The 18,606-nt window shown below is 41.1% G+C and overlaps 3 protein-coding genes across 3 annotated transcripts in view; 2 read left to right on the top strand and 1 right to left on the bottom strand.

Moving 5' to 3' along the window:
• LOC138000171 (TPR and ankyrin repeat-containing protein 1-like) overlaps window positions 1-8,040 on the top strand; it is a 40,276-nt gene extending 32,236 nt beyond the window's left edge. The window contains exons 18-21 of the mRNA XM_068846388.1: window positions 595-1,239; window positions 1,345-4,141; window positions 4,912-5,274; window positions 6,159-8,040. Coding sequence (XP_068702489.1) covers window positions 595-1,239; window positions 1,345-4,141; window positions 4,912-5,274; window positions 6,159-6,319 — 3,966 coding nt within the window. The 3' untranslated portion in view covers window positions 6,320-8,040. The remainder of the gene's footprint in view (window positions 1-594; window positions 1,240-1,344; window positions 4,142-4,911; window positions 5,275-6,158) is intronic.
• A 4,220-nt stretch (window positions 8,041-12,260) lies between these two features.
• On the bottom strand, window positions 12,261-14,605 carry LOC137999063 (uncharacterized). The gene has a single exon (XM_068844890.1). It carries the CDS (start codon window positions 14,359-14,361, stop codon window positions 12,295-12,297), a length of 2,067 nt encoding a protein of 688 aa, XP_068700991.1. The 5' UTR covers window positions 14,362-14,605; the 3' UTR covers window positions 12,261-12,294.
• On the top strand, window positions 14,483-15,333 carry LOC138001090 (uncharacterized). Its single transcript, XM_068847755.1, has 2 exons — window positions 14,483-14,582; window positions 14,710-15,333. Exons 1-2 carry the CDS (start codon window positions 14,483-14,485, stop codon window positions 15,297-15,299), a joined length of 690 nt encoding a protein of 229 aa, XP_068703856.1. The 3' UTR covers window positions 15,300-15,333.
• The last annotated feature ends 3,273 nt before the right edge of the window (window positions 15,334-18,606 follow it).

Genomic DNA, 18,606 nt, shown 5'->3' with positions numbered 1-18,606 from the left:
TGACCACCTTACTGGAACTTCCATGGACCACCCTTACGGATACCTTTGAGAAATAACTAATGTAAACACTTACCAGTGGTCGATCATCAAATTGACATAAGTGTACCATGTTGACTAGCTGGCTTGTAACGTTGATGCATTTAGTGTCAGTTTTTTTACCGCCCGAGTTATTTTCAATCTTAAATGTTTGAAGCTACGTAAAGACGTGGCATTTACAAGTAGTTCCACTCCTTCAGTTTTAAATGCCACGAAAGTTCCTCCGCTGTTTTGTCCCCAGAATGGTTATGATCATTAGGCCATCACAGGCTTCCTTCAGCTTCGTTTCATTCCTGATTGACGGCTGCGTCGCAGCCATAGATGAACGATATTCATCGAATTAAAAGAAACAGGAAACCTGGGACTTATGTTCTCAGTGAAAGAACCATCACCATACATAAAATACGTAAAATATGAAGATAGGGAAAGGATTTGTATTAAAGAGTCCTTCACCTTAGGCCTCCTATTACAAATGAGGGGTCTGAGGAGACGCACTTTAATCCTTGCATGATTACTCCAAGTTAATTATTCTTGCTGATGGCCTTGTGTTTTTGTTAGGCTAGAAAAGAATGGCGAGTTGTGACAAGTTATCTTGAGAATCAAAGCAAAGCAAATGCTTTGGCTCCAACTTGGCTGGCGGAAATAACTGAGGACGAAGTTGCCGTTCACCATTCGCGTCCCCTGAAATTTGATCCAGAAAAGCACAAGGTTCTGAACTCTGAGTTCAAGTATTTGTACACGGCGATCACTCGAGCAAGAGTGAACGTCTGGTTCTTTGACGAAGACGAAGACGCTCGAGCACCGGTATTCGAATATTTTCGACGACTTGACCTCGTTAAAGTCGTTTCCTTATCAGAAAATGACGAAGGAACAGAATTGCCCCGAATGTTTGCTACGAAGTCAACACCAGAGGAATGGCAAAAAGGAGGCCATCGCTTTTACAAGAAAGGACTGTGGGCATTGGCAATGCAGTGTTTCAGACGTGCTGGTGACAAATCAATGGTTGAGAAATGTAAAGCACGGATACAGGCAGCAGAAGCCATTACGTTTCGTTACACCAGTAAAGAACGGATGCGTGATGAATTTCTCAAGGCTAGTGAAAGCTTTTTGAAATGTGGCATGCCTGAGGAAGCTGGGATTTGTCTTAATAATTCCCAGGAATTTATTTTGCTGGCAAAGCTCTACGAGAAAATGCCGGGGAAGGTAAGTTCAATTCATGGGTTTTATTTAGCTTAAGGAACTTATCAAATGTAATTTGTGTAGCTGTTGTATTGAATGGCCAAATTGTATTCCTTACTTTTCTTACAGCTTCAAGAGGCTGCTAGACTCTTCAAGAAGAAGGGGCTTCCGATTGACTCGAGTAGGTGCTACGAATCACAGAACAACTATCGCGATGCAATCGAGACCTTGTGTCGTGCAGGCCATTTTGACGAAGCCTTAAAAGTTCTTGAACGGTTCAACATCCTTTCTTCGAGTAGCGGTCCAGAAAGCCTACAGGGAGTCATTCCACCAAAATCAACCCGGACTGCTGAGAGGCTGTGTCACCTACTGGCAGACAAACACTTTAATCGAGGGAACATAGAAGAAATGTATGAAGTTTTGCAACACCTTCCGTCAGCTGATCGTATTACGTTTTTGAAGAAAAGAGGTTGCATCAGTGAGGCAGCAAAGACCATGGAAAAGGAAGGAAAGAGAGAGGAGGCAGCTCAGTTTCTGAGGGACATGGGAAGATTTCAAGAAGCAATGGAGTATTCTAATGATCCTAGGTTTTCTGCTGATTGTTTAATGTCCCTGGCTCGAACGAGCAAGGTCGCTCAAACTGACGTTCGACAAATTCTCCAACGAGCTCTGGAGAACTACCAGAGTTGCGATGACATCAATGGACAGGCGGAAGTACTTCTCCTTCTTGGAAAACTGTCCAAGGATGCTCAAAAGTTCCAAGAGGCCGGCAGATTGTTTGACAAATGCCAAAACTGCTGTGGGGAAGTTGAGAGTGTAACGGAGTTGTTAAAATCGACAAATTACTCACCCCCAGAAAGATTTAGTCAGTGGATTGTTGTCCGGTCATTAGAGAGATTACTTCGTCTCATTAACCTCTTGTACAAACGTCCTTCTCAGCTAACCAATGAGGAACGCTATGAAGTAGAACAATGTGAAAAGCATTTCGGAATTTTTACAACAGGCGTCGCGCACAGTATGGTGTATTTTAACGAGCGTGGAGGAAGGTTCTCCAAAGTGGACCCTGAATTTATGAAGAGCAATGTTTCAAAAACGGAGGCCACGATCGATTCAGCTAATGCCCGCTTGAAGGTTGCACGTTTCCTCATTCAAAATTGTGTTTTGCTAAAACAAATGATCCGCAAGATGTTAGGAAAGTCCTTCTCGAGAAATTCTGTCTGCAGAAAGGTTACAGACGGAAAACCTTGTTGTTGTGAATTCGAACATGAGGATTCCAAAGATCTCTTCGACAAACGCTTTCATGCTACATTCAATTTTGTTTACTTGGAATCTGTTATCCAACGAGGCATTTTAGACATTTCGTCAAACAAAGGCGTGAAAGACGCTTGCGATCTTAACGATGAGAGTATCGAGGAATTTCTTTCATGTCAGCATTTTTATGATTTCTTGTTTCCTTTGTCTGGGTGCAGAGAACATCATCTTCCAAACGTCGGTAGCATCAGGAAGACAAAAGCAGTGAAGAATCGACTTTTACGATTCGCATACCACTTATGGACTAAAACAGTGAATCGGCTCTCGGATACAAACAACTTCCTGAAAGTGTCATGCTTGCTACACTTGACTGATTCTTCTCCAAATATGGTGCGATTGATCTGTAAAGAGGACGATGCTTTCGAAAAGATGACCAAAACGTCGGAGGATTTTAAGGTTCTGCTGAAGAAATATGGAATGGTTAGAAGTCAAGGAAGCAGTTCCGTTTACGAAAGTTATCTGCACTGGTGGGAGCGCGGCTTGAATAGGTTGTACGTGTATGGTGATGTGGAAAATGCGGCCCATCTGATAATAAGACGTTTCCTGACCCTTACAGCCAAACGAAGCTCTGTAATGTTTCCGTCCATTGCCAACACCGTGATGATCTTAGAGCACCAGATGACCGCCTGTCTCGCACTGTACGCCAGACTGTGTTTAGAGCACCGATACTCGGTTTGCTTACCAAGGAGCTATCTAACCATGGTTAAGTTCTGGGACAGCTTCAGACCTGGCGTGGACAAGGGAACTTTGACGTTGTACCAAGCAGTCGATGAAAATGCAAGACAAGAACCAAACAAAGAGCGACTTAAAAATGCTATTACCTCAATTTTGAACTACTTGGTAAAGCTGACATGCGGTGAGGTAAGTTCATCATTTGACGTTATTGGACACGCTCTTTCTTTAAAGAATTCCACTGTAGAAGAAGCCGAGAGAGCCTTGATGCTCTTTCTCACGATGCTTTGCAATTGTGGTGAAGGAATTCCCACTTCTGCAGAAGAAGTTTTACTTCTAAGATTGCTCATCCTTGATCCAAACCCGAGTTTGCCAAGCCACCTCAAGCCCGTATTAAAGAGCATCCAAGAGGCAGAGGGCTACTCTGACGTTGTCAAAATACTGAAAACGTGGTTGCTGGAAAACCGAGGCGAGGAGCTATTGGACCTTCGTTGGAGTAAGGGCAAACTCTGGTTCGATGGGCCATCTAATCCTAGTGACTATCCTTCGAATTTTTCCATTGACGTCTCCATCCTAAAAAGGAAAGTGGAACAAAGTGACCCAAAAGTTCAAGAAGTTGATTCTGACCTCCAAGAAACAAATTTTGAAGGAGCAAATCTGGACGAACCTGAGGAAAGCATGGAAGTAGAGTTAACAGCTGAAGAGAGACGAGATAGAGATGAAGCTCGATCAAACATAAGTGATATGGAGGAAGCTGAAACCTTGACAACTCAAAGGGTACGCGCGCAGGTGTCCGTTGAGGAGCAAATCTCGAGTTCAAGGGATGTATTAGAGGAACACTTCTCCAGGTTCAGTATCGACATGACAGGTTGTGGAATCTGTGGAACGACCTTCAAAACACTGGCGGACGACCACCCGCTTCAGAACCAAGAAGATAACAAAGGTGACAACACATTTATTTTGTTTGTGTCAGGGATTGACAAGTTATGTATTTTTATGAATGACAAAAAAAAAATTGTCTTCATAACACCAGTGAAATTCCCCTCGCTTTCTTAACTTACCGCATGCAATACCTAGTTGAGAGAGAAAACTTTCTCAGCCTCAGGGGTAGGCTCGATTTCCGCCGCTCACTCGAGTTCTGGTGTCCTCCCCGAGAAGAGACGGCTGGTAGGACGCGTGAGCGATAGATTGTGTCTGTGACGTAGAAAACGACACAATGCCATACTCCAGCTTCTCTTAAAATTTCAGTTGTCGAAATCTTGGTTGTTTCACACCTTAAAAGCACTGTAACTCGAACACGGGTCGGGTCAAAGAAAACCTTCGCAGCCACAATTCCTCCAAAAAATATAATTTATCCCTGTGCGATTTGAGCCGGCAGGTTTCAGATTGGGGGAGACCAACAATGGCTCATCTCACGCGTCCAGTTGTGCTTTCAGCAGTGAGCGCTGGCTCATTTCCCGAAACAGCAGCTGGTAATGGAGCCTACATCAGGGGCGGATCCAGGATTTTTCTTATAAGGGAGTGCACACCTAAGAAATGTCTTAACTTACGGCTGGGGGAGGGGGGGGGGGGGGGAAGTGCCCACCTCCTGCACTCCTCCCCTAGATCCGCCCCTGAGCCTGTATGTTCCAGTTGTCTTCTCAGTAAATAAAAAGCTGCATCACCACAATAAAACACATACTATTATCTTTTCAATTTATTTTCTCTGGCTAGACAATCTCGAAGAGAGAAGCCCACTCTTCCAAGCAGAGTTGATACACTCAGAAGGGGTGGCAGAGACAGCTGAGACCCACCAAAGGTCCCAAGGCCATTTAGAAAAGTTAGAGCAATTCCAAAGTTTCAGAAATCTGTATGTGGCAGAGATTTATCCTTATTTAATGCAACTGGGAGACGACTTATTTGCCGAGAGGAAACAAATGGAGGATGTAACTCTCGACTTCGAACGTCTAGAAAGGTGTCGTGATTGTCTTCTTTCTGAAGTGAAGAAAATAGAATCGAACCGCCGCTGGACTAATACCACATTACTTTTGGAGGCAGTGAAAGAGTTCAAAGCTGAATTGGAGAAAACTGAACAAGGTATGTAGGCAAATAAATCGATGCTTCCCATTGACGACACACATAAGCTCAACGACCAATCATCTAAAACTTTGCTTGAAAAACAAAGCCTGAAGTTATAGGCCTCGCTCTGAAGGACAACAATCGATACTTAAATCAAAATAGTCACTAATTCAAGTAGGCCGGCTATAAGAATGGTTTACTTTTAATTTCGAGTTCCTCATGTTTTTATTCCGCTAGCTGTGATCGAAATCCTAAGTGAGTGAAAATGTTTCTTTTATACCCCGAGACTGAAAGCGTTCCTCTTCTCGCAATTATAGGTATATCTTTTTCTCAACCTTAATATATTACACTTGATGAAGAGACCATTTCCTCGACTCAACATTCTGTTCACAAACTGATTTTGTTTTGTTTTTTTAAGAGGGGGTTGTCTTCCTAGCCATCGGGTGTGAGGTTCCGACGCAAGCGGATACTTAAGGGATAATGAGTTAACGTGCTGCCCAGGATGGATAAGATTTTTTCACTAGGCTCAAATTTGCCATTACATATTTAATAATTTAGTAACGATAAAGACGATGATAATGATGATTTATCTCAACCTAATTTTTCTATACACCGGTGATCGAGCAGTAATAGAGTTTCTATCGCTTGGTCACTGAGTATCCTCCTCCGTGCCCTTGGAGCACTGAGAGCTATGGTTCCAACCGGACAGAACTTCTTAGTCCGGAAAATAAGGACTGGTATTTCTTTAAGTTCGTTTAAAGTAAAGTCAGGTGCCTTTTGCCAGTCTGTCGACTTTACCACTCTTCAGTGTCGCATTAACCGGTCCTCGCTTGCTTGTTAATCCCCACGGACGGTTGCAAGCCAAAAGAACATGAATGTGACATCTTTGAATTTTTACTTAGCCAAATCAGATTCCGTAGCACATGGACACGAAGATTACGAGGAAACAGAGGAAAGTCTCCAGGAAAATGAAGAAGATTCAGATGAAATACGGCTTGAAGATGTTAACCTCGTGAAACAGGAAAAGCGAGGAAAAAAACGCGGAAAGCATCGGAAACGATGACGTTTTAAGTTAACGTTTCTTGCTTAGGGCGTTAGAAATAGATAGAATGGACGATTTGAAATGTTTTACTTTAACTTAGCAGTACAAGTTCTGGATAATAAATTACTGACGAGCGTTTGCATGCGCAGTTTAAGTAGTTGTCGCTTTCTACGGATTTTGGTTAAGAAGCCCTTGACATGGAACTACTACTACCTGTAGCTTTTTACTATAAAGTGCAGAACCTGTTTGTATCATGTTCAAACCTTTTGATACTTGTTGCGTTGCCTTTTTTTCGTCGGAATGCATCACTGACCGAACATACCACGAAGTTACGTTTAGAAGAGTCGGGCTAATAGTTTATGCTCGTTTGTGCAAAAAAATCGCAGTCTGTAGTCTTGAGGACGTTCGCGCCCAAAATGTTCCCACGTACAGATTTTTTTAAAACTTGCCACGCAGAAAGGCAAAAAAATTGGGGTCACCGTGCTCGTTTTCGAGATCATGAGGTGCACGTTTTGAAGCTTGCGTTATTTTACGACGATCTTAGCTTACAACTGTCAGCAAGAAAAAAGCTACATTAGTGAAATTTAGATCAGGTAAACGTACTCAATTCAACATAACTAATATAACTTAATAAACTTTTGCAGCTGATGTCTTTTTCTGAGGTGAAATAGACCTTGAAAAACGATACATACTAGTCTAAGAAAGAAAACTTCGGTCGCACGAGAGCATAAAAGGCGAAATATTTGTAACTTCTCACGTACAGATTTTTTTGTTTTTTGTTAAATTGGACAAAATCGGGAAAGGAAGTGATCTACGGAAAGAAAAATGGGGGTCACCGGGAGTAAAATCGCTGCGAAGTTCTCAAAGCGATTGTCTATTCGCACTGTCACGTTATTGCGTGACATTTCCGAGAAGACTTGGGTCCATAGCTATCCCATGATGCCACAAGCGACCCTTTGCCCAACCGAGGATCAAACACAGGCTCGATTCCATGTTTGTTTACCCTCGTGGTCTGCGATGCATGACGTGTGCGTGACATGCGCGGAAAAATGCGCAGTAGCAATGGGCGCGAACGTCCTTAAGAGGAGTGTTAGAGCGCCTTTTGTAGACAAATGATATCATTTCCATTAATGTGAATAAATTATATTTTAAGCATTTGGAACAGTTCTTTTGTAACTTGAGGCCTTTGCAACTGAAGCGGTGTGAAATTTGAGCAAGTTCAGACCAAACAAAAAACAAAGGATAACAAAAATGGAACCTTGATGGAATTTGAACCTCAGATGAGAAGAACGGTTGTTTGCGGCAAGATGTTTGAGCATGCGCATTGGTTGAACTACGCCGCCACGTCTGCCGCCACCTGTTTCTAAATCCTATTCATTCTTGGCAGTAAAGGCCCTTAGACATGGACTAAAGGGAAGAGGCCTTGGGTCGAGATTATTGAGATTAAATTTCTGATTTCATGAAAACGTTTGCAAAACAACTGATACCTCGAGCCAGGCATAAGGTTTCGGGGCTGTCCGTTGTCTTTTCCGTCGTTCATAAAACTTGCTTCCCCTGCATTTGCGCAGGCGCAAACTACAAACTTCCGCCATTTTATAATCTCATTCCAGAGCTCTTCTATTTAACGCACAGGGGAAAGATCCGAGGATCGGTTGTCCAGAATCCCGTTTTGTGCGTTGTCGGTTCTAATGCAACACCGGAAATCTGGATAACTGCTTACGAAGGCGTTCGCATCAACCTCGTTTTTTGGCAAAATGTGTATATTCATATAATATCCTCTCTTTATATTTTAGCTATTGGAATATGGTTGGAATAAAGGAAATAAAAAGATCCGCGAATACTTTTGTGATTTTTTTACTTAAGCAGTCTGTTTCTATCGTCGACAATCGAGTTGCGTGTGACAACCAAATTTCTCAAAATTGCTAAACATCCAACTCAAAAAAGATAAAGGAATCCTCCTTCGCGCAAACACCCTAAGATGAGGGTCTGTTATAGGGGGTCGCACAATCCGCAAAATGCCTCTCTTTTTAGTCCGCTAACTGCTTTCTTTTTCTCCTTAAAACCGCAACCGCCTTTATGGCCAAATGAGAATACCAATAACTGATCTTTTAACAGTTCTTCACACGTTGTTTCTCATCACAAAGACCACGAGATCTTAACAACAAAACGTTTTTTATCTAGGTCCTTACAAATAACCTGTGAACAAAGAGTTTCGACATGTAATGAGAAATTCACAAACACGTTGTTTATAACGACGCACCAAAGCCAAATTTAGAAGGTTTAGATGTGCTTGTGTATTCAGAATTTCGTGACAAAAGAAGCTTGTAAACCTAAATTTGCCTTTACCACGAAAAGTGCCCAGCTCAGTGTGACCAGACGGTGGTCATAAGTTCGAAGCCTAGCTGGCCGTTCCAGCAGTGCAGATATAGGGAAAATATCTGTTTACAAACATTGTTTCTGTTATTCAAATGTGCCAACCACAGAAACAATGACCGTTTGTTTCGACAGCCAATGAGCCTCTGGTTGGCACATTAATGACAATAGGTGACGTCACCGACATCTTCGCCAGTTTACTCGGTAGAAAGGGGGAGGGGTAGATTTGATTTTCTTCTTATGTTCAGGACTCTTCACCACTTCCTACGCGTATCTCGCGAAGACGATAGTTGTTGATCATGGTGATAACGTACAATAATAGTAAAGCATTATCGTGATGAGAATTGTGACGTTTCGACTGCATGATGATGGGCTTCAACAGACGATGCGGTCCGATGGTTGCAAGTAACCTTTTATGGCATGATGATCCGCTGTGAATGGTAAGTTTCGATCGCCGCCGTTCCAGTCGGTTGATAAGCACCTCTCACATCGAGGCAGCCGAACCTTTGATCATTAGTTGTTGTATAAATCTTCCATTGAAATGGATCGTCCTTTCGAACCGAGATCGGCATCCAACGATAAAAAGAATTTCAGATGCTAACTGCGGTGGCGCTTTGTCTCTTCCTCATCAACGATATTACTGTCAGTAGTGTACTCCGCTTATGTAGCTCTTTGCCAATCATAAGGCCAGATTTGGACCAATGGACCAATCAGAGACATGTTGTTTGGGCGGGAGGCGGTCTTTGCTAATGAGCAGCGGGAGTCCATAAATGGAATTAACACCGGAAGTACACTAGTAATGCTACGCGAACCCGAAATCAGGCCAAAATTACGCCAAATAAAAGTTACAAACGGTTTCTATTATATATATGACTAGCTCCGTGAGCGGGCAAGATGAACCAAATCCCGGGCTGTGATTGGCTACCCGAGCGGGCAAGATGGAGCTATCTTGCCATCTTGACCAAGCTTGTTCGGTCAAGATGGCTGGATATTGGGGTGTCTCGAAAACTAAGACCTAAGAGCCCCTGTAAATTTCAAAAACTAAGACCCAAGATCCCTTCCAAATCTCGAAAACTAAGATCTTTTTATTTATTTATTTATTTATTTTCATTTTTATTTTTTTATTCCACACACACACACACAAAACAAACAACTTACTTACAGGATAGACATATTTACATATTTACAGTAAAACAGTATACATTGCTTCCCATACTGAACAGAAAATCAAAGCATTAAAGTTTAAGGGCTGTCGGTTGCAAGGCTGTTGCGAAAAGGCGGTGAAGGATTTGTTGGTTTAGGGACTTATCAAAGTAAAAGAAGCAAGAAAAAAGAGCGGTTTCCTAAATTAAAGTTTTCAGTAATTCCCATTTCGTTTGTAAGGTGCCTGCAGCCTTTTGTTCAAATAGATAGGTCGACTTAAGATATCTGAAAAAGCCTTCTACCTTTGGTAGCGTTTTATTGTTTTTACAAATCCAGATATAATGTCTTGCTAAAAGGAGGCAAAAATTCATTTGACAATGATTTTTGGAGGAGTCTGGCATCAAACCTAATGCTATAAGAAGATTGAATTGGTAGTTTTCTGGAATAATCTGAGATGAAATAAAGCGTTGTATTAAGAAGGTCCAAAAAGCGGTCACCCTGGGACAGGACCAAAAGAGGTGACTAAGTTTTTCTGGTTCAGAATTCGTTAGTTGCTATTCGTCTGTGCAAAACCTTGAACTGGAATTCGAGAAGTCTTGTACTTGTATACAGCACTTAAAAGCTAGTTGTTAAGTATCATGCCACTTAATACATTCTTCGTCTTCTATGCCGCATTCCGTTACCCATTTCTGCTGAGCCTGCCTAGGAGGTACAATTTTCCTGGATATAAGTTTTGTGTAAACTAGTTTGTTTCCTTTTTGAGCTTTCAGTTGTTTAGTTGTAAGACGTTCATACTCGTTTTTAGGATCATTGGGTACAAAGCTGTTTTGATGTGTTTTCCATAAGAGTTTAATTGTGGATTCCGCAGTACTTAAGAGGGCAAACTGTTATTCCGTACCTAGTCTGCAATTCTGTGAGAGAAAGAAAATTATTGGAATCGTCCTTCAAATGTTTCCATTTTCCTCGGTTTTCTGCATCCAAATATTTTTTTATCCTGGTGGCTTTCAAGGACTTACTGAAAGAAACATTATCTATCATTTTAAGGCCCCCGTTTGGATAGTCATTAATGATAGTGTTTCGCCGCTTAAGTTTGTCTCCTTTTCCATTCCACAGGAAGGCGAAAAAAAGTTTGTTTACTTCTTTAATAGCCTTTACATTTAAAGGTAGCGGTGATAAGACATAAACAAGTTGCGAGACAACAAAGCTTTTAAGTACTGCTATTTTACCCATCAGTGTCAGTCTGCGGTAGTTCCAGCTGCTTAATATATTCCTGACCTTTACAAGTTTTTGGTCGTAATTTAAATCAGTGGTTTCCTCCGGGTGAACTGAAAGCCAGATTCCTAGAGTTTTCGCTTTGTTTTTTTGGCCATTTAAAATTCCTCTCAGGAAAAGGAACATCTCTGCTCCCACATTTTGCTCCAATCCATAGTGCTCTGTTTTTTTATCATTCAATTTCAAACCCGAAACTTTGTAAAAGTCGTCCAGAGTTTGAAGGCAAGCTTTTGGAGAATCCCTTGAGTATTAACGTTGTGTCATCAGCATATTGACTTAACTTTATTTCTTCATTATTTATCAGAAAACCACTAATTTTTTTATTTCTGCGGATTTCCTTGACTAACATTTTAACCGCTAAAACGAACAAATAGGGTAAGAGAGGACAACCCTGCCTAACACCTCTTCGGATTTCAAAAAAGTCACTCGTCCATCCGTTATTTAAGATGCAGCTCTCTGGACAGCAGTAAAAAATTGTGAACCATTGTATTAAACTAGTGCCAAAACCAAAATAGTTAAGAGCTTTTTTAATGAAAGTCCATTCTATTGTGTCAAAAGCTTTTTCAAAATCAAGAAACAAAAGTAGTCCTGGCATATTTTTTTCTTTTGCATAACAAATGATAGGTTTAAAATATGTTCATCAACGTCTATTTCGATGTTGAGCAACCGTAAGATCTTCTTTGTGTGAGTGTTCATGACTTCCTGATGATACTTCTTTCTAAGGCTTACCATTGTACGTAAAACACAGACGTAGCGAGGCAAGCTACAGCTCCGGCGAATCTCATCGTAGATGGAATTGATCTCGCGTTTTAGATATGCACTCTGTCTGATCTTTCCATTTAGTTCCTCAGAGATGACATTCCTTGTAAAGGTTTCAGAAGACTGCTTCCATTTAGAGCGCCTTGCTTTGTCGACTTTAGCAAACGTTGGAGTTAAGTCGAAGTTCTTACAGAGTCTGAGGAATTCGATTGAGCCATCGCAGTTAATCTGCTTCTTACTACATTGTTCGAGTCTCCTGAACAAATGTAGTTGATTATCGCGTTTTAAGATTCTTATCAATAAAGATTTGGTAATGCAAAGACAGGCAAAAATTAACGATAAAAACCGACGTTTCGGTGTCTTCATGACGCCATTGTCAAGGAGAAATAAAAATTACATAGTTTGCGGCGAGGTGTAACATGAAATTAGCATACAGTGTTTGAAGCTAATTATATAAATACTTTTGCGCGAATTGAATCGCTTTGCACGTTCAGAGTGGGTTTTAGGTCTCTGATGAAAAGCATTTCATTCACCAAACAATCAAACTTATTTCTACACTTTTTCAGAATGCTAAAACGCCTCAGTAGGTCTTTTGGGACTTCGCCGTGCTGTTCGTGATAGTGTTTATATACAGAAGATGCCTTTTGTTTATGTCCATCCACACGTGTGTGTAAGTGTCCACGCGTATAGCCCACATAACCTGCATCACACAGGTCACATTGAAAACGATAAACGACGCGTTGTTGGTTGACGATCTGTGGCTTAGTTTCGCGTACTTTAAGATCTTGGCCAATTTTTCGGCTAACGAATACTGGCTGGACAGTTGTCTGCACCTTTATGCTGAGATTCTTGAGCTCTTTCTTAACATAATTTGCTGATTCCTGGTCTTTAAACGGTATGACCACACGAACAATGGCTCTTGGTTGTTTGGGCGTCTGTGAGGGCTGCTTATCAACGATTCTAGAATGTAAGAAGGTGTTAATGGTGGAATTTACCAAGCGTTCCGGGTATTTAAGGTGTGCGAAAACTTTCTTTAGGCGATCACACTCTTCAGAGAAAAAGGTCCAGGAGGAAGATAATCGGTGTGCGCGATCAAGCATGGTTGTCAGTAAGCTCCGTTTGTAGCGATTGTCTACATGGCTTTGATAGTGTAATAGTAGCCCCGTGTTTGTGGGTTTCACATAAACCTTGGTTTCAATCCGAGGTGCATGGTTGAGTAATTCGGTGCCAAGGAAAGGAAGCTTGCCGTTCTTTTCCACCTCCATGGTGAATTTGACCGAAGTGTGGGCGCTGTTGAGGGTATGCAGGAAAGTAGTTGCTGTTGCTAAATCAGACATTACAGTGAGCGTGTCATCAACATATCGACGGTAAAAGGATGGTAGTTTTCCTTGCCGCTGGAGGGTATCTTCGATGGATGACATGAAAACGTTAGCTAATAAGGGCCCGAGAGGGGACCCCATAGCAACGCCATCTGTCTGTTCGTAAAGAGCTCCGTCAAACTGAAACAGTTGGCCTTTAGTGGCTACGCTTAGGAGATCGACAAGATCCGTTCTGGTAAGGGCAAGATTGTGCGTTGTATTGAACCAATTGTTTGTAAAGGCTCTGTTGACCAGGATCTCTATTGTTTCATCCAAAGGCACGTTTGTGAATAACGAGGAGACATCATACGAAACCAAGATTTCACCCTCGTTGATCTTAAGCTCGTGAATCTCATTTGTGAAATCAAAAATATCAGTAACTGTATACTGATTAAGTGACAAGGGCTTCAATTTCTCGTCGAGCCATTTAGCCAGGGGATAATTGTACGTGTCGGTCGCTGATAATATAGGCCTCATAGCCAATTGTTCTTTGTGGGTTTTCGGCAACCCGTATAAATGTGCCAATCTGGAACCTGAAGGGTTCACAGAGTCTGCAATGGTCTTTGGCAGAATTCTACGAACAATGGAATCTAGGATCTTCTCCTTTTGTAGTAGCGGGTGGTAATGTTTGGGTGGTCTGCCCCTGGTCTTGGGTTTCTCCAGGGGAACCGCACAGAACTTGCTTGTATCATTGATTGAGGCTTCAGATAGTAATCGTAAGTATTCGGTTTTGTCCAAGACCACAACACCAGACCCTTTGTCGGGTTTCGTGATAACGATGTCGTCGCGTTCTTTTAACTCCTCGATAGCTCTCAGCAGTGTCTTTGGAGGTTTCGGACTCTTGCGCTCGATGTAATTTAGTGCAACGGAACGTAACGTTGCCGCAGATAGTTCCTTTAAATTATCACTATTGAGGTGGGGTTCAAGGCTCCAATAAGCTTTTTCAAAGCTTGCTTTCACATCTATGGCAGACACACGTTGAGGAATAGCAAATTTCAATCCTCGGCAAAGGACCAGTTTCTGGAAAAAGGAGAGGTTGTAGGATGACAGGTTTAAAATATGTTCATCAACGTCTATTTCGATGTTGAGCAACCGTAAGATCTTCTTTGTGTGAGTGTTCATGACTTCCTGATGATACTTCTTTCTAAGGCTTACCATTGTACGTAAAACACAGACGTAGCGAGGCAAGCTACAGCTCCGGCGAATCTCATCGTAGATGGAATTGATCTCGCGTTTTAGATATGCACTCTGTCTGATCTTTCCATTTAGTTCCTCAGAGATGACATTCCTTGTAAAGGTTTCAGAAGACTGCTTCCATTTAGAGCGCCTTGCTTTGTCGACTTTAGCAAACGTTGGAGTTAAGTCGAAGTTCTTACAGAGTCTGAGGAATTCGATTGAGCCATCGCAGTTAATCTGCTTCTTACTACATTGTTCGAGTCTCCTGAACAAATGTAGTTGATTATCGCGTTTTAAGATTCTTATCAATAAAGATTTGGTAATGCAAAGACAGGCAAAAATTAACGATAAAAACCGACGTTTCGTTTCGCTTGGTAAATTCCACCATTAACACCTTCTTACATTCTAGAATCGTTGATAAGCAGCCCTCACAGACGCCCAAACAACCAAGAGCCATTGTTCGTGTGGTCATACCGTTTAAAGACCAGGAATCAGCAAATTATGTTAAGAAAGAGCTCAAGAATCTCAGCATAAAGGTGCAGACAACTGTCCAGCCAGTATTCGTTAGCCGAAAAATTGGCCAAGATCTTAAAGTACGCGAAACTAAGCCACAGATCGTCAACCAACAACGCGTCGTTTATCGTTTTCAATGTGACCTGTGTGATGCAGGTTATGTGGGCTATACGCGTGGACACTTACACACACGTGTGGATGGACATAAACAAAAGGCATCTTCTGTATATAAACACTATCACGAACAGCACGGCGAAGTCCCAAAAGACCTACTGAGGCGTTTTAGCATTCTGAAAAAGTGTAGAAATAAGTTTGATTGTTTGGTGAATGAAATGCTTTTCATCAGAGACCTAAAACCCACTCTGAACGTGCAAAGCGATTCAATTCGCGCAAAAGTATTTATATAATTAGCTTCAAACACTGTATGCTAATTTCATGTTACACCTCGCCGCAAACTATGTAATTTTTATTTCTCCTTGACAATGGCGTCATGAAGACACCGAAACGTCGGTTTTTATCGTTAATTTTTGCCTGTCTTTGCATTACCAAATCTTTATTGATAAGAATCTTAAAACGCGATAATCAACTACATTTGTTCAGGAGACTCGAACAATGTAGTAAGAAGCAGATTAACTGCGATGGCTCAATCGAATTCCTCAGACTCTGTAAGAACTTCGACTTAACTCCAACGTTTGCTAAAGTCGACAAAGCAAGGCGCTCTAAATGGAAGCAGTCTTCTGAAACCTTTACAAGGAATGTCATCTCTGAGGAACTAAATGGAAAGATCAGACAGAGTGCATATCTAAAACGCGAGATCAATTCCATCTACGATGAGATTCGCCGGAGCTGTAGCTTGCCTCGCTACGTCTGTGTTTTACGTACAATGGTAAGCCTTAGAAAGAAGTATCATCAGGAAGTCATGAACACTCACACAAAGAAGATAACAAATGATACTTTGTAATAGTCTAATGTTTTCACTTATGAATCTGTCTTTTATAAAGCCAGTTTGGTCGCTGTTTATTAGATTAGGAAGAAAAATTTTTAATCGGCCAGCAATTGCCGTAGCCGCTATTTTATAGTCGCAATTAAGCAGTGTTAAAGGTCTCCAGTTCTTAATAAAATACGGCTCGGCGTCTTTCTTTGGAATAAGCTTAATTGCTTAATTTGGAATAAGCTTAACTGTTTCGTAAACGTAATTTAATGCGTCGATTAAAGTAGAAGATATGTCTCTCCAAAAGACTTTATAGAATTCAGCTGGTAAGCCATCGGTTCCTGGAGTATTTTCAGGTTCCATAGTTTTCAAAGCATCTAGAGCCTCTTTTTCGTTAAGTTTTCCTTCACATGCATTTCTTTCGTAATCCTTAAGGGCCGTATCGTTTTCACCGTCAAAGAAAGCTGACGAGTCAAGAAAGTTGGTTACCGTGACTTTAGATTCATAGAGGTTCTTATAAAAAGACGTGCACTCACATAGAATATCTCCATCGGAGTTGATGAAAGCGTTATCACTAACCTTAATGTGACTTATTGTGCTCTGTTTAAAATGCCTTTTCTCTAGACTTAAAAGTACTTTGTATTCTTCTCTCCTTCATTGTACCATTTGGCTTTTGATCTCAAAATTGCGCCTTTTGTACGATATTCAATTATTTTTTCATACTCGAGCTTTTGTTTATTAATTTCATCCTCAAGGTGTGAGGTTTGTGACTCAGTGAGGTTTCCATTGTCGAGTTTCTCCTCTAATTTGACTATTGATTGTTCTAACTCCATTTAATGTTGTTTTGTTTGTTTCTTCCTGTGCTTTGCATAAGATAATGATTTTTCACGAACTTTTAGTTTAATCATTTCCCAAAGAAGTGAGGGGTTGACGAAGTCATCATCTCTGTATTCATCAAGCGTTTCCTGAATAGTCTCCTTAATTTGGTTGATGTAATCGAGTTCAGTCAAAAAAGATGCATTTAATTTGCAAAGTCCCGGTCCCTTAGAATTTGAGTGCAGCGATAATTTTAATATTATCATAGAGTGATCTGATTTGTATCCTGGGTGGATATCAGAGAGGGCTGTAATATTAGCAACACTTTGGCTAATCAAGAAAAAGTCGAGCCTGCACTGTACGTTACAGCTGCGTCGTCTCCACGTGTACCTGCTAGTTTCCGGGTGCAAAGTTCTCCATATATCAACTAGATCAAGTTTCTCAGAGAACTCCTTGATGATTTTAAGACAGTTTTGATGCGTTTTTGGGAGACCGCCCGATTTATCAAGTACAAGGTTGAAATCACCTGCTGTGATAATATTGTCACATTTGAAGTCATCAAGGTGTCCAAACCAATCTAAAAAGAAAGCTGGGTTGTCATCATTTGGGGCAGCAATGTTAGCTAAGGTTAAACTTCTGTCATTGGCCTTTATGTCGCAAATTATAAAGCACCCTGAGGGGGTCAACGAAAGTTCTTTCAATTTGCAAACTAAAATTGTTATTAAAAAGTATGCATACCCCAGCTTTATTACTTTCGTACGCACTAAAAATAGTTTGGTAGCCCCACTCAGCAGACCATGCGTGGTTAGTGTTTTCAGTGCAGTGAACTTCTTGTAACATGCAAATTGAAAACTTTTTCGATCGAAGCCAATTGAACACTTCCCTTCGTTTTGCGTTATCTCTTAGTCCCCGAACATTGAAAGAAGCTATTGTCAAAGCCATGTTAATCTTGTGGCGGTGTTTTTGAAAAAAATCCTTCACGCCTTATCGCCAAGGCCATGCAACGACCGCCCATTAAATACTGAGTAAGTGTTAAATTTTCAGAAGGAAAGTAATTACCTGAGGCAGAAAAGCCAATAAACAAGCAAAAAAAATACAGAGACACTCAAACTAAAGCAGTGAAAAAGCATTTCGCCAACCTGAGGCACAAAAAGAAAACTCATGGAGAAATTAAACAAACAAAAGTTTGGACCTAATCGAGATATCAGGCACAGTACATAAAAAGAAAACAAAAACGTAAAGGTGTTAATTAATTAAGATCCCGTTTTATGAGACCATATTCCCAACAGTGTTAGGAAACTTCATCCGCCATCAACACCAGTTGCGAGTTGGTCTTCTTGCCCTAAAATTTGCATATGACATAATGAAAATAATGTTCCGAGGTTCATGGAGTTAAGCAGTTTGTAAAAAGCGTTTTACTTTAGGTACTCAGGGATAGATTTGTGATCATAACGCTCGTTTATGATTAGGTAACGGCCTCTGACAGTTGCATTTTGAATTCCCTGTTCATCCCTTGCTTTCATCATAGCTTTGATTAAAGCTCTTCTTTCAAACTGAATAGCTCGCGCGTAATCCTCTGTTATGTAGGCGTCGGTATATCTAGAAGACTGCTTCATCTTATCTTTCTTGGACCATACCGTATCTCTGTCTTCTCGGCTTACGAAACGAGCAATTATAGGCCTATTTTTACTTGCCACTCTTTTCCCTACCCGATGTACTGCATGAAAACGGATCTGTCTTACATCTGCGCCCAACTCGTACTGAATGATGTTGGTTATAACAGACTTGCAGTCTTCACCTTTTGATTCCTTTATGTTGTTAAATCGCAAATTCTCTCTGCGTGTGTACTGCTCTAGTTTGATATTGTTCTCCACTTCTTACTTTAGCTGTTGCTCAAGTTGTGCGATGTGCTCGGTCAAAGTTGTCATAGCTTTTTCATTTTGCTCCGAAGTTTTGACGGCTTTTTC

Source organism: Montipora foliosa, chromosome 4 (genome assembly GCF_036669935.1).
Source record: "Montipora foliosa isolate CH-2021 chromosome 4, ASM3666993v2, whole genome shotgun sequence".
NCBI classification, from domain to species: Eukaryota; Metazoa; Cnidaria; class Anthozoa; order Scleractinia; family Acroporidae; genus Montipora; species Montipora foliosa.
This window is presented reverse-complemented; position numbering and strand designations above follow the sequence as displayed.